Raw genomic sequence first — 22367 nt, forward strand, 5'->3', positions numbered from 1 at the left:
TCGAGATGTAGCTCCATATGTGTCGAATATGAGTTTTAATATGTTATGCTTATTTTAATTTTTATTTGGGAATTTGAATTAGATTTTTGATGATTGTTTCACCTTGAACACATAAATAGATAATCAAGACATTTGCTTTTAATATTATTAGCCAAGAATTGAAATAAATTATAAGGATTATGGTGATCTAAACTTAGTATATTATATAATTAAATGATATGATTATAATGAAGTTAGATTAGTATAATTTATACTAGTAATTGAAACTATGAATTTATAATTTGTAGATTCATAAAATGTTCAAAATATGGTCTTCGGCTTCAAGTGTATTGTAGAATTATGAAGAATATATTCAAGAGAGATTAAAAATATTGTTTAAAGAAATGAGAGCTTATTCAAGAATAAGTGCTTGTAATGAAACTAAGTTTAAAGTGTTTCAAGTGCTAGGAGCGGCGCATCCAAGGCTCGAGGAGGACAACCGAAGCAAGCTTGAAGAGGTTTGAATTCAATCACTTAAGGTGGGGTTTACTTCTATCTGTAAGCGTAGTTGTTACATGGTTATAATCATTGTTGTGTTGTGCGTCATTCATATGAACTAATGGGACCCACAAGGGGTCGGATCCACAAGGGATCAAAGAGCTGAACGGCCCACAAGGGGTCAGGTCCACAAGGGACCGAGACTAGTCTCACAAGATGTCAGCTAAGTGAAAAATATAAGAGTTCAACATGTTATGATTCATTACACAATTGGTTATAACTGCTTGCAGTGTTTACCCCACTGAGTGTGCTTGCACACTCATACCCTATTATTTATGATTCTTTTCAGGTTAAGGAGTTGACGGCAAGACGGCAGACATGGAGCTCCACATTCTCCCGTTCTATTATATGATGAAGTATTATATGTTGCTGTTTTTGGTAAATATATCTTGCTATTAACCAACTTAATCTCTTCTAATTTTGGTGGGTCGAGACTTTATATATATTGGTTTATGATCATGAATTTTGATGACGGCTGTGACCGATTATATATATTTTGTTTATCGTATGTGTAGTTACGAGCTGTGCCTCGAACACGTTAATTATAATATTAAACTTGATGGTTTTGCTTGTACTCCACCTTTTTATATATATAAATATGATGCTTAGATAAAGTTATTATTGAATGTTGTTTATATAACTTACAGCTTCCGTTGCCTTTAAAATATATATATAGTGTATTGGCAGGAATATTATTGTAGTTTATTAGCTTCCGTTACATATTTTTTTATATTGCAAAAGAGAAATAAAATTTTGATAATTTTTCTATTACACATATAGTAATATTTATTAGATTACTATATAATCAAAAAGGAAATTCTTTTTTTTCTATTTTTCTTTATAGCCTATACTTAAATTAATATTAGAGAAATGAAATAAATGAATATTTTTGGTAGCATCTCCTATTCGCAAGGGATGGGGGCGTTACAAAGAGCAAGTAGTTTGCCATGAAAGATGCTAATATCCTCATTCTCGTCCATCCTCAGTTCTTCAAACTTCGTAGCAAGTTGCTGGAGACGCTGTTTTTTAACCTTAGAATTCCCCTCATAAGTACTCATCAGAACATCCCACGCCTCTTTTGCGTTAGCACACATGGATATAAGAGCAAACACCTCCATAGTTACAGCATTCTGGATAGAATTCAGAGCTTTTTGATTGGCATTAGAAGCAGCCAATTCATTGAACGTCCACTTGATCCTTGGCTTGGGTTTCCCTTCCTCATCACAAGGAGCAGTCCACCCTTCTTCCACAGCGGTCCAGGTATTCTCATCAACCGCACGAATGAAGGAAGTCATTCGCATTTTCCAGTAGATATAATTGCTTCCATCAAGTAGGGGTGGTCTCACAACAGACCCACCTTCTCTTTGCAGCGCCATTAAACACACGAACACAGCAGCGGAAAGAACAGGATAGATACACCAGGAATCAACACCGATAACTTGGGTGATCCCGCTCTGGTACCAATTGAAAAAGTACCTATCCAACAATCAATTGTCTCGGCCACACACAAATAACGTAAGCAGCGATACTCAAAGAAAATCAAGCGAAAAGTAAAGAACACAAGACACCAACAATGGTTACCCAGTTCGGTGATAAAACACCTACGTCTGGGGGGACCTCGCCCAGTTCAAACTGTTCACTAGTGAGGATAAGATATACAACGGACTTACAGCGAAGACTCGATCTTCCTAGCCACTATATCTTCCCAAATCGTCACTTACGTGAACTACCGAGAGCAAGATAGAACTTACTCTCAACAAACGTGATTGCCTCTCAATCCACGTTCAAACCAACGACAATAAACACTCCAATACGCTGGAGTACAGATCAACGAACATCAAACCAACTCACTCTTCCAAAGAAGTAAAGTGTAAAACAACAGCACACACTCACCAATGGTATGCTCTCACACTGTACGAAAATAACTCTCTCCAAGAAATAGAATCACCAAGGCAGCGGCCGCCTACGATCGACGACCTCCCTTTAAATATGAAAACCCTTGCCAAGATGTATAGAGCCCGTGAACTGACAGATCAAACCAACGCAGGGCCCATGTAGGGTTTCCATAAGGCGGCGAGTCCTAGGGTGCGAAGACACCCTAAAGAAACGGACTCTTCAAACAAATACAATATCTTTAAGATATCTTTCCAAAAAAGCTTCAGAAACCCGCAAGGAAACAAACCAGAAAGAACCTTGCAACCGAACAAGCAACCCAACAAGAGACTCATTGAGAGACATCCGAAGAAACATGTTTTGAGTTACACAATGACAATATCACCTTAGAGTATGTAGAAAGAATACTCTAACAGAGACGATGCAATCGTTTATGGAGCTAAGCAAGCAAAACATGGAGATGACCAAACAGCATTTGGAATCTCAGTCCACAACCATAAAAAGACTTGAGACCACCGTGGGGCAACTGTCGGGCACTCTGAACCAGCTACAGCAGCAGCAGAACCGGCGACATCAGGCTCTGGCCATTACTGCGCTGCCAGAGCAGAATACACCGCCAGCGCTGTCCAAGATGCCAGAGCTGATCAGGGTGCCAGAGCAGAGTACGGTACCAGAGGAGAGGAAGGGAACAGAGCAGAAGAGGATGCCAGCCCTGGCAAGTCCAGCCCTGGCAAGTTCAGCGTTGCCATATCCAGCCCTGCCGAATTCAGCGTTGCCATATCCAGCCCTGCCGAATTCAGACCCGCCAAGTGCAGCTATGCCTAATTCAGCTATGCAGAATTCAGCCCTGCAGAACTCAGCACTGAAGAATCCAGGTATGCAGCATTCAGCCCTACAAAATCCAGCTATGCAGCTACGCAGAGCGCCAGAGATGAGAAGAGCGCCAGAGTTGATAAGGCGGCCAGAGCAGAAACTTCACAAAGCCACTACGCCATATCAACCTCCGATCCAACGTCCCAGCCCACCTCTGCCACCAACGATTGTTGATCCAACCCAACCCTTACCGAAGCAAGCAGATCCAGGAAGTTTCATTCTTAGTTTTGGTTTGGGAAGAGCTTGAGAGTTCTCGGGTATGTTAGACTTGGGTGTGGCAGTCAATTTAATGTCGTTTGCTATATTCAGAAATTGGGCAAGAACGAAGAAGAGCTTAAATGTACAAACATGAGACTTCAGCTAGCTGACGGTGCAATCACCAAACCCCTTGGACTTTTGGAAGATATCAAAGTCACAGTGAGAGGAATCAACGTGCTGGCAGACTTTGTGGTGCTCAATGAAGGGAAAGGTATTGCAGGAGAGAACGGCCATCTTGTGCTGCTTGGCCGGCCGTTTTTGGCTACTACCCAGACTCGCATTGACGTGAGTTCTAGAACTTTGAGCATGGCCGGGTCAGGTAGATCGGTAACATTCTCCGTTTTTCATAAGAAGCCTGTTATTTCTAACTCTTCTATGCATATCTGTTCTCTTATTGAGATTGCTGACCATGAGGAAGAAGAAGAAATTTTCAGAGCTAACTGTTTTTCCCCAGCTCTGCCGAGCTCAACGCTGCCCAGCTCAGCCCTGCTAGCCCTGCCGAGCTCAGCGATGTTCAGCCCAGCTCTGCCGAGCTCAGCGTTGCCCAACTCAGCCCTGCTAGCCCTGCTGAGCTCAGCGCTATTCACCCCAGCTCTGCCGAGCTCAGTGCTGCCCAGCTCAGCGCTGTTCAGCCAGCTCTGACGATTCCAGCTCTGACGTTGAATAACAGAGCAGAAAGTCTTTCGCCAGAGCTGACTACTCCAGCTCTGCCGCTGGAGGACAGAGCAGAAATTCTTCAACCAGCTCTGAACAGCGCCCCAACTCTGAACAACACGTACCTGAATTATGCTGAGGAGAAACTGATGTGCACCAGCCCGAAAGAGGACAAAATTATACAAAATTTTCTTGATAATTTGCAGGATGAGGAAGCCATTGAAGATCAATTTTTGGCCAAGCTTCCAATCGACGTTAATGTCGTTCATGAGGTGCCAACTACCGTGAAAGAGGATGCAACCGTTGAGGAAGAACGGGCTGATGTGCTGCCATGCAAGGATGATACCGTGCTAATAGTGCAGAGTGCACCACCTTTGGAAGAGAAGAAAGATGAGAGATCTCGGCATAGCTCTTGGTTCGAGAGAGTGATGAATGCGATGAGCTCTGCTTGCTCATTAAGAGGACCCGCAGCTGAACTGGAGGATGATATGCTTTCACGAGGACTAATTCAGCTGACGTTTCATAGCGATTTTGGTTAAGGGATCCTCTACGTCGGGCTGGCGACTTTAAAACTAGCGCTTGGTGGGAGGCAACCCACCGTTGGTTTAGTTTTTGTTTTTGTTTGTCTTGTTTTTTTTTTGTTTTTTCCATTTTTGTTTCGTTCCTAATGTTTGGTTGCTTGTGCGGATACTTTGATTTTTGGGTGTTAATTACTTTGTTTTCAGCACTGCAATTTCTGCTCTGACCTTGCTGCCAGCGCTGCCCAGATCCAGCGCTGAAGAATGCCAATACTTCCCAGTCCAGCGCTGCCCAGATCCAGCGCTGCCGTTTCTACTCTGTAGAAAGCCGCAAACCTCACTTTTCGCCGCCTCTCACGATGCTGCAGCTTTTCAATGCCGATAATCAGGGATGTTTTCTAACTCTTTTTCTTTTGTGCCCTGAGGACATGGCATGCTTTAAGTGTGGGGGGGTATATTGTTAGACTTATGCTTTCAATTGGGCGAGATTGGTCTTTCTATGCTTAATTTTTTTTCTTGGATACTTGCTAATTTTTATGAATTTGTGGAAGAGAAGATAGTTTTCGACGTGAATTTCGGGTTTGTGAATGAATGGTGGTTATTCTTGTTTTACTTTTAATATGTGTTTCTTGATTATGCAAAGAATTATGAGTTTTGTTGCAACACGATTGTAAGTAAGTAAAACGTGATTTGTCCGGTAGATGCTAGAAGGAGTGTTGTCATTGTGATTGCCTACGATCGTATCCTTATTTGTGAAAATGCTGGACGAATTGCCAGTTTTGAAAATGCCAGCCCTGAAACGTGACAGCTCTGAGTCTCTGCTCCTCTAGTTTAACTATGAGCATGGGAAACCACGTGAAAAGACTTTGGATTACATCCAAATGGTTTTTATTTCATGAATTATGGCTCAACTGTCGAAATCTTAAGCACACAAAGTGTGAAAAATGGTGATATTGATTATAAAGGCGATAACATTAGGGAATTCACTTCTAGCGGAGAATTGGGTCTGATCGAACTACTTGCATTACTGTTTTGTTGCTTCGTAAACTGTGAGTTACTTGCATGATCAAGAGATGTGTGTTGATTGTAAAATTTTGAATTGACTTTGTTGAATGTTTGGATGGAAATAAACATCGTTGAACGTGCACAGTAGCCAATTTCTCGCCAGAGTTGAAGATAACTTGCAAAGCACGATTTTGTTGGACTTACCTATGTTTACACGATTCTATTCCTTTTAGAGTCCAGTTTTGCATGGCAAGTTGATGGTGATCAAGATTAGATTGAAGTCTATAAATAGGGCCATACTTTTCATTGTAAAACACATTCCCCTTGCCCTAATCTTTAGTTTCCGCTAGGCAGCCAAAGTTAGGTTTACATGCTTTCTTAGTCTTAGTTTCGATTAATGTTCTTAGTTAGTTTATTTTAATTCTTTCAATTCATGTTTTAGACTAGTTCTTCGTTTAGAGTTGTAATTACGTGACAGATTACTTCTCGAGACGGTTTTACGGTATTTCTTTAATCAAGTTTATTTATTTGTTTTTACTTGCTTTCTTTAAATTCTGCAATTTAAATTCTGCCTTTTTAATTATGCAATTTAGTTTATGCGTTTTTATGATGCTTTCCTTTAATAAATTTGCTCGTTGGAAAGGTGTTCAACTGTCAATGGCTGGAAGAATTTGCTTGATTAATTCGGTGATTAGTAGCTCTCTCACGCACTCTATGATGATGTATCGTTGGCCTAGGGCGTTATTGAAAGAGTTGGACTCGAAGTGTAGAAATTTCTTATGGAATGGTGATATCCGCAAGAAACCGTCGTGCTCGGTTAGTTGGGATAGAGTTTGTTCTCTAAAGGAAGAAGGTGGCCTTGGGATTCGCTCGTTTGTTACCATTAATAAGAGCTTACTCATGAAATTGGCATGGAAAGTCATTGAAGGGAATAGTTTTAGTTATGACATTATGAAGCGGCGATATTTGACTCCTTGTTGTCAGGTGAACAGAGTGGTCCCTTCAACGGTCTGGTTTGGTCTAAAGGAAGAGATTGGTGAGCTGGTCTCGAACTCGTTTAGTTATATTGGTGACGGTACGTCGACTCTTTTCTGGCAGGATGATTGGCTTGGATATCGTTTGGTGGATAAATGTGGAGTCCCTTTCTTCATGAGAGATGCTCTTACTCAAACTGTGGCTGATTACTTCTTTGAAGGAGTGTGGCATTTTACCCAGAGTTTTGTCAACTCCTTTCCGCAAATTATTTGTGATATTCTTTTACTCCCGATTGGTGGTACGGACGCGAGATTCTGGAAACCTTCGCTGCAGGGAAAGGTTTCTTCGGTGCTTGCTTTTGCCCATCATGGTCATAAATTCCCTAAAGTTTCTTGGGGATCTTGGATTTGGGAGCCTTTCATTCCGGTTAGGAGGTCGTTGGTTTGCTGGCGCCTTCGTCATGATCGTATTCCTACTTATGATCGCCTCATAAGGCATGGTCTCATCGCTCCTAACTGGTGCACGGTATGTAGAAGAGATGCGAAGACGGCAGACCATATTTTCTGGAGTTGTGAGTGTGTGCAGCAGGCTTGGGCGATTTTTCTAGCCTGGTTTGAGTTTTCTCAAGGACTTCAAGAACTGGACATCCGCAGCTTCCTTGTGGTCGCGTGGAACAGACAATTGAGCTCGCAAATTAGTAAGCTTTGGAAAGCTGGTATTATCAATATGATTTGGGCTATTTGGACGGAGAGAAATAGCTACATCTTTGACAACAAGAAGTTTAGTTCCAATCACATCCTTCAGCATGTTAAAGTGGCTTTTCTTGAGATTGACATGAATTTCAAACATCTGGGAACTATGAAGAATGCCTGGACTGATTATGTTGTTTTGCGGAACATTGGAGTGACAGGTAGAGTTGCTCCGCCTCCGGAGTTTATCTCGGTTAGTTGGTGGCCGCCTATTTTGCCGTGGATGAAAGTTAATACTGACGGTTCGGCCCTCAGTGCGCCGGGGCCGATTGCGTCAGGTGGGGTTTTCAGAGTGTTTTCACTTTAAACACGGGATCGGTTATGCGTTTGAGGCGGAATTAATTGCAGTGATCTCGGCCATTCGTATTGCTCATGCTAGGGGTTGGACTGATCTTTGGGTGGAGGCGGATTCCACCTATGTCGTGAACCTTCTTCAGAAACGCTCTATGCAAGTTCCCTGGCATTTTTTTGCGTTATGGAATGATACTTTGGGCTTGTTAGATTCTTTTCGTTTGCAAGTTTCGCACGTTTATCGTGAAGGAAATAAAGTGGCAGACATCATGGCGAACCATGAGCGTGATGTGGGGTGGTGGCCTCACGAGATTGAGAAAATTAAACATGCAGCTCGCTTGGATATGTCGACGCATTCACACATTAGAATGGTGTTGTGATAGAAGCGGGTGCTCGTGTGAGGTCTCGCCTTGCTGGTGGTTTGGAAGGGCTTTCGGTGATGTGGGGGTTAATCTGATGTGGGGGTTAATCTGCATGTGCATGGCTGTTTGTTGGAGGCTTTTTAGCAAACACTTGGTGGGCAGAGTTCTGATTTTCATTTTCACGACCTTGAGGAGGGCTGCTGAGCTGATTCTTGTTTTCTTGTACTGTTTGTGGTCTTCGTTAGATGACAGAGGCGATGAGATGGGTTTTGCTTGGATGGAAGCTGTCGTTACTTTTGCTTGGTTTCTCGGTTGCTTTTCTGTTGGAGGTGTTTGTTTGGGGGGCATTTGGAGTCGGTCTTTCCGACCTTTGTCGCCCTTTTTTTCGTCTGTTTTGTTTTGTTTTCGACTAGCTGGAGCCGGGATTGTTTTGGGACGATGGTTCGGCCGGAGTCTCAGAAACTTTCCCTTCCGCTCTGCTGGTCTGGTTCATTTGTCTTGTAGGGCACTCTTTTTCCTTTTCTGGTTTTTTCCCATTGGGTTTTACTGGAAAAGGTTTTAATGAGGCCCGGCCCTTAGTCTGCTCTCTTGTGCTTTCAAGGGTTTTTTTGCTTTCTTTCTTTTAATAAAACCACATTAAATAAATAATGATGCTTTCCTTTAAATTATGCAATTTCGTTTCTGCCTAGTTAGATTAGATTAGAAGTTTTAATTTAAGTATTTAAATTCTGCCTTTACTTTTATGCGTCTAAATCTTTCCTAGGGTTTAATAATTTAATTTGCCTAGTTAATTCTTTAGTTTAAATTCTAGTTATGTTTAAATTCACGTTAATTTATTTTCCAAGTTTTAGTTTAATAATCCCTAGTTTACTACTTTTGTGTGACATAATTAATTGCCCTTAAAGATCTTCCTTGAGAGATGACACTGGGTCAACTTACCACCACTAGGATGTCCTTATTCTATTGCAAGTCAAACTAGAGGTGTTCTAGGTTGAGTCAGGAAGCAGCAGAGGGATGGCTCAAAGGGAAGCAACAGAGGGATGGATTGAAGGGAAGCAACAGAGGGATGGCCAGAAGGGAAGCATCAGAGTAGCGCTCAAAGAGGAAAGGGCCAGAGAAATGCACACCAGGAGGGAGGTCAGAGCAGCGGCCCCAGCAACCCACTCAGAGGGATCATATTGTCAAGATAAAGATACCGGTTTTGTCAAAGAATCAGAGGAATCATCCAAATAAACCGTCCAGAAGGAAGCTGACCAGAGGAATCATGAACACTTTAACAAAAAATAAAAATCCAACTCTACACAGAAGAGACAATTGCCACATCTTGAGGTTTTGAAATACAAGTTCACATAAAAAATAGAACAACATCAACGAAACAATATGAAAGAGGAATCGATACGGAGACAGATTAGAAATTAAAAGAAGAAGAGAATCACGAAGAAAATCCATTAGCAACTCAAAAACAGTAGAACTGTACATTACAATCAGCAACAACCAAATGTTTATCAATCCAAATTTACAAATTTTGACAAAAAAAAGGGGATGAGATAGTAGGGGCAGCTAGGAGGGAGGAGCAGGAGCAGAAGTGTCCGGAGCAGCAGGGGCGAAGGAGTCCGGAGCAGCAGGGGCAGAGGGATCTGCAGCAGTAGGGGCAACAGCATCAGAGGCCTCGCCAGAAGGACCTTCTTCTTTGAACACTGGCAACGTGTCCGAGTCTTTCACCACAGGCAGACATTGCTCCACGTCTAACAGCTTCAATGCCTCTTGGGTATATGCTATCTCATTCTTGTACAGGGCATAAAGCTGGTCCACAGCCGCGAAGAAAGACGCAGGATTCTCGAAGGCGGAGGTCGCAAAGCCAGAAGACAGAGGGGGCTCCATGCTATACTGAGAGAACTCCCGAGAGCTAGCACCGGTCTGACCCCTCAGCTGGTCCATGAAATTCGCCAGGGAAGCGCAGAAGGATGGCTGGTACTTCAGAGCAGTGGGCATTGGGTCAGAGCAGACCCCAAAGGCGAATCGGGGAAGGGCCTTCTCCAAGACCGGATACCACCACTCGGGCTTCTTCGGGGCCTCAGCAGTGATGCCCAGCAGCCTGTTGAGGTCCTCATCCTTGATGTTGTCCATCAAGGCCCCCAGATCCAGAGCAGCGGCCTGCTCCGCTGATGCTCCCAACACCTCCGCCGTCTTCATGGCTGTCTCTTTTATCACGTGGGCGAAGAGTTGGGAGAACCCCTCCAGGTAATTGGGAGTCCTCTGGAAGGCCGCCAGAGTGCCCTCCAGCACCAAGTCCAGGAACTGTTGGCCCTGGGAGAAATGAAGAACTCCAGGCGCTGGTCCCGAGCACCCATTACGTAGCCCCAGTTCTGGGCCCCCTCACAGGCCCTCTTCCAGCGGCGCCGGGACTCTCTATGTTCCTCCTCGTACCTCATCCGAAACCGAACAAGGTTATCGTATCCCTCCTTTTTGGCCCTGTCCAGTTCAGAGGCCAGGGAGGCTTTCTCCACCTCCAATTGATCAATCCGGGCTTGCAGCGCGGCAGCCTCCGCCTCAGCATGGCTATAACACTCCACCATGCCCGTGACCTCCTCGTCACGCTTCGCCTACAACTCCCTCTTCTTTTCCAAGTCTTTCTCCAGTGCATCGTAATCATCGATGCACTGGATCGCCTCCCCGACCCGAGACTCCATCTGCAGGGAACCAGAGGAAAAATTTCAGAGCAGAGAAATCGAAAGGTTAGTAACAAAATCATTAAGGTAAGGTAAAAATTGCAGGGTATGTGAATCCACAACTGCCCGAGGCTGCTAGACAGCGCCGACCGCTTCATCTGCTTCGTTGCCTCCCGATCCTTGGGATGGATCTGGGTAAGCAACTTGCGGACGAATTCTCGCCCCTTCATGGACGAGACTGGCTTGGAGCCAGAGGCCTTCGGCGCCCCCGAAGTCAGGGCCAGAGCCTTGCTCCCTTCAACATCTACGGAGGTAGGCTCCGCTTCACTTGCCGGCTCAGCTTCGGGGTCCACCAACTTGCTACCCTTCTTCAGACTCTCCCTTTGCTTCTTCTCGCCAAGGGACATCAGGGTGCCTTTCCTCTTCCTGGAGAATGCAGGAGTAGGAATATCTTGGACTTCTTCGGGAACGAGAGCATCCTCGGAGATGTCCACCACAGGGATGTTACTTCCGAGTGCTGTGGATCCTCCCTCGGCTCTGCCAGAGCCAGAGCCACCAGCCCCCTAGCTGTCAGGGCTGAACAAGGACAAAACATCCATATCCTTCCCCTTGCCCCGGGGAAAGCGCTGAAGGGGGGTGATCGCCTCAGCAGCATTTGACACCGTTTGGGAGGTGTCTACCCCGGAGCCTATAGGTTGCTCTGCTGGGTCTGTTCTGGAGCTGGTGTCTCCAGAACCTTGCCCCTCGGTGGCAGGGGGACGGTTGTCTAGTAGGGTGGTCCGGCATTTCTCTCTCCACGACATCCCTGCAAACAAACAAAGTCATATCGCCAGAATCAGGGTAATGATAGCTTACACATCTACTAGCGCATAATTTTACCTATAGTTGTGCGTGGATACAGGGGAAACAGGTCGTTGGCTGCCAAAGCCGAGTTATTTTCAACGAATTCTTTGCAGGGGAATGGCTTTCGGCGATGAAGGGCATTAAGGTTAGCCAATACCCCCAGATCATAGTCAGAGGGGACTCCTTGGGAGGCGGGTTGATATGTAGTGCGGGAAGCATGCCATTCTAGCTCCTCGGCACCATACTGGTGCCAAGTGCCAGTGGCGGTTACCACATAACAGTAAAAGGGCAGAAAACCCTTAACATGAGAATTTAAGGGCTTGAGGAAGGTGGCAGGGTACTTCTTGCGGGTAGCAAAACTGTACAAAAGGCTGCCCTGCATTCTTAGGGTTTGGGTCTGGACAAATAATTTCTTGGTGTTTTCGACACCATGGGCTTTGCACAAGATGTGAAAATAATATAACCTCCGAATGGCGGAGGGAGTCACTTGATAGAAAGGAATGCGGAAATGATTACAGACCTCCACTAGGAAGGAAGGAGGAGGAAGCCTTAAACCGGCGTCTATCTGGGCTAGCCAAATAGCCACCTTATTTATGTTCATTTTATTGAAGGGTTCTAGAGATTTGGATTGGGGCTCAAACTTCAGGCCCTCAAGACGTCTACATCTATCGAACATTTTATGCATATCCGCAATCCCCAACCGGGATGCGGGAATGACCTTTGGCATTTTAGGAGGAGTAGGGAGAGACTCGGACGAAGACGGGGAATTCTGGAGATTGGAAGGGTTGGAAGAAGTTGGAGGGATCGAAGGGTTTTGGGAATGAGGAGAAGAAGGCGGAGAAGCCTGAGGAGAGGGAGAAGGAGAAGGGGAGAAAGCAAGCTGGGCGCCGGAAGAAGAAGCCATGGTCGGAGAGAATCTAGGGTTTCCACGCTCAATCAGAGCACCAACAGATGTAAATTACTCTACGCTAAATAAAAATATCAGGGGAAGAGAATACGCGATATCGATTTACCTAAGTCAAACGCTATTTAAAGTCGATGGAGGGATCTGGAAAGGGAAGGTCGCGAGGTATACGCCGAAACTGGAGGTGGAAGATCGCCGGAAATCAGGAAGGCAAGTGAAACAGTGAGAAGTGAAAATGAAAAAGGTGAAAAGTGAAAATTTGAACCGCCTAAGTATAACGTACGCGGACAACTACCAAGTAGCGGGATGAATGACACGTGGCACCAGGGAAATAATCGACGGTCAAGGATTTTTACGGAGAGACGAAAAGATGCAAAAGTCAGAAAAGTAACCTCGAGACGCGAAAAAGTACAGTACCAAAGGGCGGGCATCTAATGCGAGTGACGTCAGCTGCGCGGATGAACACTCTGACTAGTTATCCAACTCCAGAGCGAACTAGTCAGACCAGAGGGGGGAGTAGCTGATGAGGAGTAATATATGCAGAGCAGAGGAATGAACACGAACAAGAGAATCACCAGAGTTAGAGGAACGGACTTCGCCAGAGGAACAGACATTGCCAGAGGAATGGCTCTCGCCAGAGGAATGGATCTCGCCAGAGGAATGGCTCTCGCCAGAGAAATGGCTCTCACCAGAGAGATCACCAAAGAACAGAAGGGCGACTTGCCCATACGTCAAAGCAGAGGAATCGCCCGCCTGTGGGAAAATTTACCACTATGCCCTCGACCACGCGGGGAGCATGTTCCTAGAGGCAAAATTACTATTTTACCCCTAGCATGTAATCTATAAATACCCATGCACCCGTGCTCTGTAACACACGCTCTCTCCACTTTTGAATACTACAGCAATTTCACTTGTGCTCTCAGCAACTTAGCTACTTTCTCTCAACTTTCACGTTCAAACACTAGGTAAACTTCGTGAATTAGATTAGGTGTTGATAAAATACTTTAACACTATTACTGTTAAACCAATTTATTATATTATCTATTGTATTTATGATATGTATTTTAAAAAAATAAAAATAGAAAAACACTCAAAATTTGGGAGGGAGCTTTAGCTTCACAAGCCCCCCTCCTCCCTTTGAATATGCTCATGTATAAGCTTATAATTGAACATAGCTACTTGTGAGCTATTTGAAACTCGTATTGATAAATATTCATTCGAATTTGTCTATTGAATCTAATTAAATAAACGAAGCACCATAGTATTTGACTCATTAGTTTGTGAACAAATTCGTTAATTGGTTTAGCTTTAAAATATAAAAGTATTAATTATATTCAATTTATATTTTTATACTGTAATTAATCATAATTGTTAATTGTTTGTCAAATTTTAATTATTGTAAGAAAAATAATGAATATATTGTGCTATTGTGGATAAAATAATTTATTTGTAAAATAAAATAATTAATATTTTAAATATGTATTTAAATTTAGCAAGTTCGTTCGATCTCAACTTAACTCGCAGTCCTAAAGTAATGATTAAAGTTTGATTCGATACTAAATAAATCAAATTTGAGCATTATAATTGACAAAATTCGTATAGCCCATTTAAGTAAATATTCACGACTCAACTAGCTAGCCGAATTAAAAATTAATTCCAATTAAGTTGGCTCGAGCGCTGGGTCATCAATATGATCACTATTTTACTAGCAATAAAAATACCGTAACTAACACCGTGTAATCGATAGCAAGCAGCAAGCATAGTATCGAATCTACAAAGACTGATAGCGACACAATGAATAATTCTAATAAATACTATGTCAATATCCAGATAAGCAAACAGAAATATGATGAAGAATAAAATTGTACCCGAATAATGCAAAAAAAAGAAAGAAGAGAAAATCAATAAATCAGATAATAAAACACTGATAATATGGAATATATTGATGTTAATTAAATCTAGGTATTTAACCTATTGATTCAATTATCAATTTTAATTCAGCCATGTTGAAAGATCGCGACCTTATTCATAATCTTCTTTTACGAACAACTATGAAAATAGATTAATAAATTCTCTATCACATTCAAGTATGAAGAAAATAAATTAACTCTCAATAGCTCAGGAAGAATAGCTTCATATAAGCCAAATCACATTCAAGTCTTAAGGTAAAACTATATCATGCAATCTTGAATCCGTTGAACAATTATCACATTTAGGACGTGTTTGATGCCCTGTATATTGTTGTATTAGCATGTTAATACAGCTTTTCATTGGAGTTTGGTGGCTTTGCACGTAACACAGACGGCCCAGAATTATGCAAAGGCCCGGACCTCTTTACACAGATAAATCCCGACTACGTATACCCCACCCCCCCTCTAATACGTTTTCCAGTCTTTTGAAATGAATTCCGTCTCCCGAAAAAGCCCTCTACTTTTTACTCAAAAATTCACCAAAATCAAATTTATCCCCATATTTGCGGGTCTCTCAATTTCTGCTGCAAACTCAAGACGTACTCGCCTGAAGCTATGGGAGCTGCCACAGCAGAGGACGAGGTGGAGCGTCGCAGTCGCGTCGCAGCCGTCGCCCCCTCCTCACCGGCCTTGATCTCGACGCATATGTGTTGGAAGATTTGGGTGCAGATTTCGAAAAGATGGTTAGAAGATTTGGGTGCAGATCTCGCCGCCCTCGTCGTCATATGTTGAATTTGTCATGCAGATGCCTGATTGAGTGTGGATAATGTGCAACGGTGTTATGAAAGGAGGTGGATAGACTCATCGGCGGTGATTCTCACGACTGGTGTTCGGTGGAGAAGAAAAGAAACAGGGGGCGGGAGAAAAAAAAGATTGATAAAAAGTGAGATACAAGAAGATAAAATTGAATTGGCGATGGGTTGGGGGATTCAAGAACAGAAATTAGAGTATAAAAATTGAGTATCTTTGATTTTAGAGACGAAATAATTATCTTGTTAAACTCCTCTTAATTCTCTGCATCAAGAAGAAATATGGCATTCACAAAATCATGCGTGGGGATGGAGGCGTGGGGGTAGGGGATGGAGGTGTTACAGAGAGAGATGGAATAATTGTTTTGGGGGTTTCCGATTTGGTGGGGGTTGGGGGTGTGGGGGTGGGGGGTTGAAGACACGTGTGGGGAAGATAGAGAATTGTTTTGTAGTTGCCAATTTGCCATAGATAATTTGGCTTTTTTAAAACAAAAATTTGAATTTATTTTATTTAAATTTATATGAGGGTAGAATAGTAATTTTATTACTTAATCTAAATTTTAATATAAATCACCAAATCATTGATTCATGTTATCTACATTTTAGTTTTGGTCTATCAAACATTAAGATATATTATTAATCTTATGTTATGTATGTTACGTATCTTAAATTTTATCAATCTTGGCTTATCTTAATAAAACTATCAAACGTGCCCTTAAGTATCAAACTAAACAACTAGACATACAAATTATTAGCAAGATAATTCACAAGAAATTGATATAAAAAAATCATCACATAAATTCAATCAACTACATACAAACCTTAGAATAAGAAAAGAAACTTGCCAGACATAATTAAATAAATCAAGGATATAATTGAAAAGAAAATAATTGAAATAAATAAAATTGATAGAACCCATAAAGAATGTAGGATAAACAGTCGGAATCTTCAATCTTGCAAAAATAATTATGAGACCTAAAACTATGAAAGCAATAATTTCTAAAGCTAAAAACTGAAAAATATGAAATGATGGATAAGAGAGGTATCTAATAAACCAATAAAAGGACATATATAGGCACATAGATAAATACAGTATAGAACTCGAAAATACTGATAAAAGCCCAAAGTTTCGCAAAATCTTGTAAATCTCAGCAACCACTATTCACCATTGCGTACGAATTTCTTATTTCGGCCATATCTCCTTCGTCAGAACTCCGATTTGCAATACGCTCACAAACTCATATCGTGATGATCTACAACTTTTATTCAGACCACCAAAGTACGAGCAAGTATCATATTTCACAAGATAAAGTAATTTAAGCATAAACAACTATGAAATACTCAATTCTCTATAAAATTGGCATCATACGAACATTAAAAACCATAGAAAAATTAGTGTTATCACACTCGTTCCTCGCATATGCGAGTTAGATCTCAGGGCGACTGACACGAGTGGTTCCATTCGCACCAATTGTACCAGCCCTTGCACTGACAGATCTTGGTACGGACGGAATGGATGCAACAAGTGAGCACATCTCGGTTCCTCCGTTTGATACAAGAAATCTTGGCACGAATGTGCGATTTTGTATCATTTCGTTCCAAAATTTGTTAGATCTGAATTTGCATCACATAATTATTATAGATCTAGAACTCCTTGAACTCCTATAACTCCTGAAACTTATATCTTGCTAGATTTTGGAGGAGATGATGTTGATAATGGAGACGAAGAAAATCGGATAGAGAGGAGCTCATTGGAGAGAGAGCAACGAGAGATAGATGCAAATATTTTGATAGATATACTTTAGAGTGGTGGAAGTGCTGCGAACGAACTAGGATTTCAGAGATAGAGGTATTGCAAAAAGTAAGGAAAAAATAAAAGAGAATTGGTGTTTTTGTTATTGAACCATAGGTAGTTCCATCCAAAATACTTAATTTTGACTATAAGAACAATTATTAAATTTCACTATTTATATCACTATCACAAAAACCGCTACCACCCAAAAATATATTAAATTTATATAAATACGAATTTAGGTAGGGGTGTGCAATCGGTTGGTTCGCCTGGAAACCAAACCAAACTCCCAAAATCAAATCATCTAAACTTTTAAAAAATGTCACCCGATTCAAACCAAAATTTTCTTCTCAACTGATCTGAACCATAGTTAAACTTTGATCTCGGTTTAATTTTTGATTTAATCGTTACTTTTGACATAATATTTTAATTTTAAAAACCTATTACCTATCATTAAATTAAAAAAAAAAAAAAAACTTCGGTCGAATTGTAAAATGAGTGATAATGAACAAATCCCAAGCTTTTTTGTGGTTCACTTTTACAACTCACAATTCTTATTTTACTAGTACGACCATCTGTGCGATGCACAGCGAAATCGAAATTAAATGATATGTTTAAATAAATAAATATAAATACTAAACAGAAACAAAATATAATAAATGCAAAATATGATTTAAAAATAAAATACTAATTACTCAATAAAATTTCGAATTTAAAAATGTAATTTTCAATTATGTATAAAGTGTAATGCTAATTATAGTTATTAAATTATTTTAAATTATTTAATAATGAAAATTAATATTACACATCATTATTAAATAAAAAGTTGTAAAATTTTAACAAATAGAAAGAAAAAAAATATATTTTAAAATTTTAATAACCTATTCGTTTTAAATTCATTTTTGATAATTTTTATACCATATTAAATATCTTCTGACGAACTTAAACTTAAGATGCACATTGAATATTTTTTTACAAATATGTTTAGAAAAGAATTAAAATTATAACAAGAAAAGAGAAAAAAAAATAGTAAAAAAATTGATGAGAGAAGACAAAGAAAAAATGGAGGGGTAAAATGGAAGGAAAAAACTCCTCTTTTATATATTATATAGATTTTCGCAATTTATGAAATGGCTTTTGTAACATAAAGAGTGAAATGGGATGACAAACCAATCCATTTTTTACTTTTGAGAGTGTAGAGTTTATAGAATGAATAATACTCTCCCCACCCCATTTAAAGTGACATGTATTTCATTTTGGGTCGTTCCACTATAAATGATTTTTTTTATAAAGGGTTAAGGTGCAGATAGACCCCTCAAGTGGAGGCCCTTAGAGCGTTTCAGTCCCCTTACTAACTGTGTGTGCAAATTGGCCTCCGAACTCAAAAAAACGGTGCAGATCGGCCCCTCTGACTTAACACCGTTATGGGCCGTTAGTCAAGGGGGTGATCTGCACCGTTTTTTCGGAGTTCAGGGGCTAATCTGCACCTTTTAACTTTTTAATTAATTCATCTCTCTCGCTTAAAATTTGATCGTCGTTGTCGCTGATTCAAGCTCCAGCGAGGCCGGCGGAGGGCGCCGCCCCTTTCTTTCTCTCTTGGGCCCTAAACCTCGGAGCTCGCTCGACTGCACACGCTTAGCGTCAAGGACGAGCCCTAATTCTCCCATTCCGTCGGAAATCGCCGCTGCAATATCCAGTGAACCCGCCGCCTGGCTTTTCTAGATGAGGAGTCGCCTAGCTTTTCTCGATAAGGAGTTGCCTCTTTCTCTCAAATCCGGTGATAAAGGCCGAGATGCCCGTCGCCATCTACACTATCGGCGTGCTGTTGAAGAAGGACGCCTTCAAATCAGAGACCATGGCCAACATGATCTCGATCTCGATTGGGGTCACGATCACCGCCTACGGCGAGGCGAAGTTCGATTCGTTGGGGGTGATTCTGCAATTGGGGGGCGGTGACGTTCGAGGGAGAATTCGAGTTTTCATTTCGATTATGTGATTTTCGGGAGCAATGACGCCGATTTGGAATTCCCGATTTGGGGCTTGGAAACTTGATTTCGTGATTTTCCTCATCTGACGGCGATTGACGCCGGAAAAGTTGGTCGGAGAAGATGAGATGTGATTTTTTTTAATGAACGGTGTGCAGATTAGCCTCCGAACTCCAAAAAGGGAAAAGGTGCAGATTAGCCCCTGAACTCCAAAAAAACGGTGCAGATCTCCCCCTCTGACTAACGGCCCATAACAGTGTTAAGTCAGAGGGGGCGATCTGCACCATTTTTTTGAGTTTGAGGGCCAATCTGCACACACGGTTAGTAAGAGGACTGAAATGCTCTAAGGGCCTTCACACATATATATATATATATAAGAAGATGTTCAAATAAGAACCACTAAATAAAATAAGAACGGAGAACCATTTTAAGCCATTTGATCATCAAGATCTACGGTGGATGCATTATTTTGATGAATGAATGCATAACCTGAGTTCGAATCCTGAAGGAGCAAATTTTTTTTTTTCGAATGCAGTAAATTTAATAGTGAATGCATTAATTTGTATAACAGATGCAGTAATTTTAATGGCTCTCATATTCTCACGAAAATTGTGGTTCTCACTAGAACATCACCCTATACATATATATATATATATATATATATATATATATATAATAAATTATTAAATTAAAAAATTTCAATCAGTAAATTCCATCTGAACCTTTTAAATACAAAATTGACCCGACTAAAAAAATTTCAATTTTATCAAAATGAGTACCGATCTAAAACTAAAATTGTTCAAAATCAAATTACACCGGTCAAATACCAGTAATTTGATTCCATTATTCGGTTCCAGATCGATTTTAGTCACCCCTAAATCTAGTTTAGCTATAAATTGGCTGTCGGGCCGTCATACAACAATTATTGTTGGAAACTTAATGGAATATCCTAATCCTTGTTTTGATGATACCAAAATCCATAGACTTTGTTTGTAATAGATTAGAAACTGTTCGAACTCAAGTGTTAGAGTTCTTTTCTAGTTTAGTTGTTGTTCTGAAGACTGAAGACTGAAGTTGCCGACTGAAGTACCAGTCGAAGAATCAGTCTGGAACTGATTACTTAATGCGTGCCACGTGGAATCAGCGGACTGATACTAAAATCAAGTATCAGTTAGACATTCTTCCTCGAACTGAACCTCCAACATTCAAATGAAGCCACATACTCCAGAAGTACAGCCGCATTAAATGCAGAGATCTCAGGATCGTCCTTTCTCTGCAGAGGTCATTCCTATTTGGTGACTACTTTATCAGAGACGTCGTATCTCCTGCTCTTCAACATAGCCGTTCTCACCAAACAAGGAACCTCGAAGATTGAAGCCTCAGCCCAAGTTCAAATTACTCTCTAACGGAAGAAATCTTGAAGACCTTCTCCGCCAACGGATCTATTCAAGACTTCTCCTATAAGTAGCGCTCGAGGATCACTTCAATCGTCATCGATTCAACAACATAAGCTGAAGCTCTGCCAAAATTGCGTCTCAGCCAAAGCTCAAACTCCCCAAAGCTTGAATCGAAGAAGAGAATCCCAAAGCCAAAAATCAGTCACTGATGATTACATACATTCTCTTAGACCTTAGGCAAACCTTGATTATCCAAAGCCTAGGTCAAACTAACTCCAAAGAACTTGTTCTTTGAAGTTTAGTTGGCAAGATTTCAAACCCCTTCGACCGATAGAATCGAGTGTTTGAGTTGCAAAGGAGTTCAGGAAGGTACTCTGACTCCGTGAGATCCTAGTGCCAGTTCGTGCTAGGAGTGAGAAATCCAGCAAGGTGTGTTGGTACTGAAGATTGGATCTTCAGTTGTTTCGGTTGTGTGCACCTGCAAGCACACGGTTCGGTTTGCTGTGCACCCGTAAGCACAAACATCGGTTTGCAGTGCACCGGTAAGCACTTGCAGAGTGAAGTTGTTGGTCTGATCAACCGACCGTGGATGTAGGAAGAGCTTTCCGAACCAAGTAAAAATCTCTGTGTTATTTACAGCTTTCAGTATTTCATTTGTTATTTGTGTTCTTCCTTTCATAAACTGAAAACTGATTAATAGCAAAGAGAAACTTAAGATTAACTACGTGCTCAACCCAAAAGGCTATTGCGAAACAAAAGATTTTCGATGCGTGTGTTATCAGTCTGACTGATCTATCTTCTGATAGTCAGTGAAACTTATAACATCTCTGTTTATCAAACTCGACTGAAGCCTTACATGCATCAGTTAAGTTCTCGTGACTTAACTGATAACTCCTTACTGAAAAGTCTTTCAGTATCAGTCGTCAACCCTGTTTTGGTCCAAACTCTTTTCTGTAAACATGTGTCTGAGTTTGTGTTTAAAGTTTCGTTTTGATCTCTGTATTGAGATCTTGTTTGATTTCATGAAAAATAGCCTATAGGTGTATTCCCCCCATACACCTATTCGAGACCCTCCGGACCTAACAATTATATTGCATTACATCCGCTAAAATAGAAATTTTATTAAAAAGGAATGAAGAGATTCAAGAGAAAAAACGAAAACAGCGAAAGCACCCGCGAGAAGCCACGAGTAACCGAAAAACAAACAAGACTATGAGAACATTTTTAGAGGGTCGTCCTCATCGAAAGAGTCTTCGTCGTCCAGCATATCTCCCTATTTTTTAGAAACCTGCGTCGGAAGAAGAAGGGTGAACCACAAAATTTTGCATAAGCGCGCCTCCAAACTGAGCATTGTGCACTTTGTTCAAGAACTCCACTGGCGACGGAGTGTCAAGAACAGCGCCCTGCAAAACGGCACCAGCAGCACGGCCTGCTGCTTTTTTGGAAATCCGAAGACATACCATTCTTGATTATACGCCGGAGTCGGTGCTTGATTATACTGCATTACATCCATTGACGTTGTATATGTTAAAAACCTAAAATATAAGATAAAATATTAAAAAAAATGGGTTAATTACCGCTAAATCCATGAAAAATTCCCGAATTTCGGAATATCCCGTGGCTTTTAAAATTGAAATGTAAATTCATCATCGGTTCGACGAGCTATTTTGGCCAACTTAAAGCTGAGTTGGCAACTGTGAGTCCAGCGTGGCTCTGTCGGACGGTGAATAAGAACGTTGTCGTCTCATTAGGCCTATTACTGCATCATTTTGTTCAATACGACGTCGTTTCAACATAAAAAAATTCAAGTTAAAATAAAATCAAATCAAATTTAAAACCAAACGATGTCGTTCTTCTTTATACCCTCATTGTCACTCCTATCTCTCGTCCCACTCATGGTCTCTCTCTCCATCTCATTGAATATGTCACCACCAGCTTCTTTT

The 22367-nt window shown here is 41.2% G+C and overlaps 1 protein-coding gene across 1 annotated transcript; it reads left to right on the forward strand.

Annotated features, from left to right (window-relative positions):
* The first annotated feature begins 2851 nt into the window (after positions 1–2851).
* On the forward strand, positions 2852–3550 carry LOC131018739 (uncharacterized). The gene has a single exon (XM_057947446.1). It carries the CDS (start codon positions 2852–2854, stop codon positions 3548–3550), a length of 699 nt encoding a protein of 232 aa, XP_057803429.1.
* The last annotated feature ends 18817 nt before the right edge of the window (positions 3551–22367 follow it).

Source organism: Salvia miltiorrhiza, chromosome 3 (genome assembly GCF_028751815.1).
Source record: "Salvia miltiorrhiza cultivar Shanhuang (shh) chromosome 3, IMPLAD_Smil_shh, whole genome shotgun sequence".
Lineage (NCBI taxonomy): Eukaryota > Viridiplantae > Streptophyta > Magnoliopsida > Lamiales > Lamiaceae > Salvia > Salvia miltiorrhiza.

Coding starts and splice junctions, on each gene's coding strand:
- LOC131018739 (XM_057947446.1), top strand. CDS start 2,852: ATGCAATCGTTTATGGAGCTAAGCAAGCAAAACATGGAGATGACCAAA.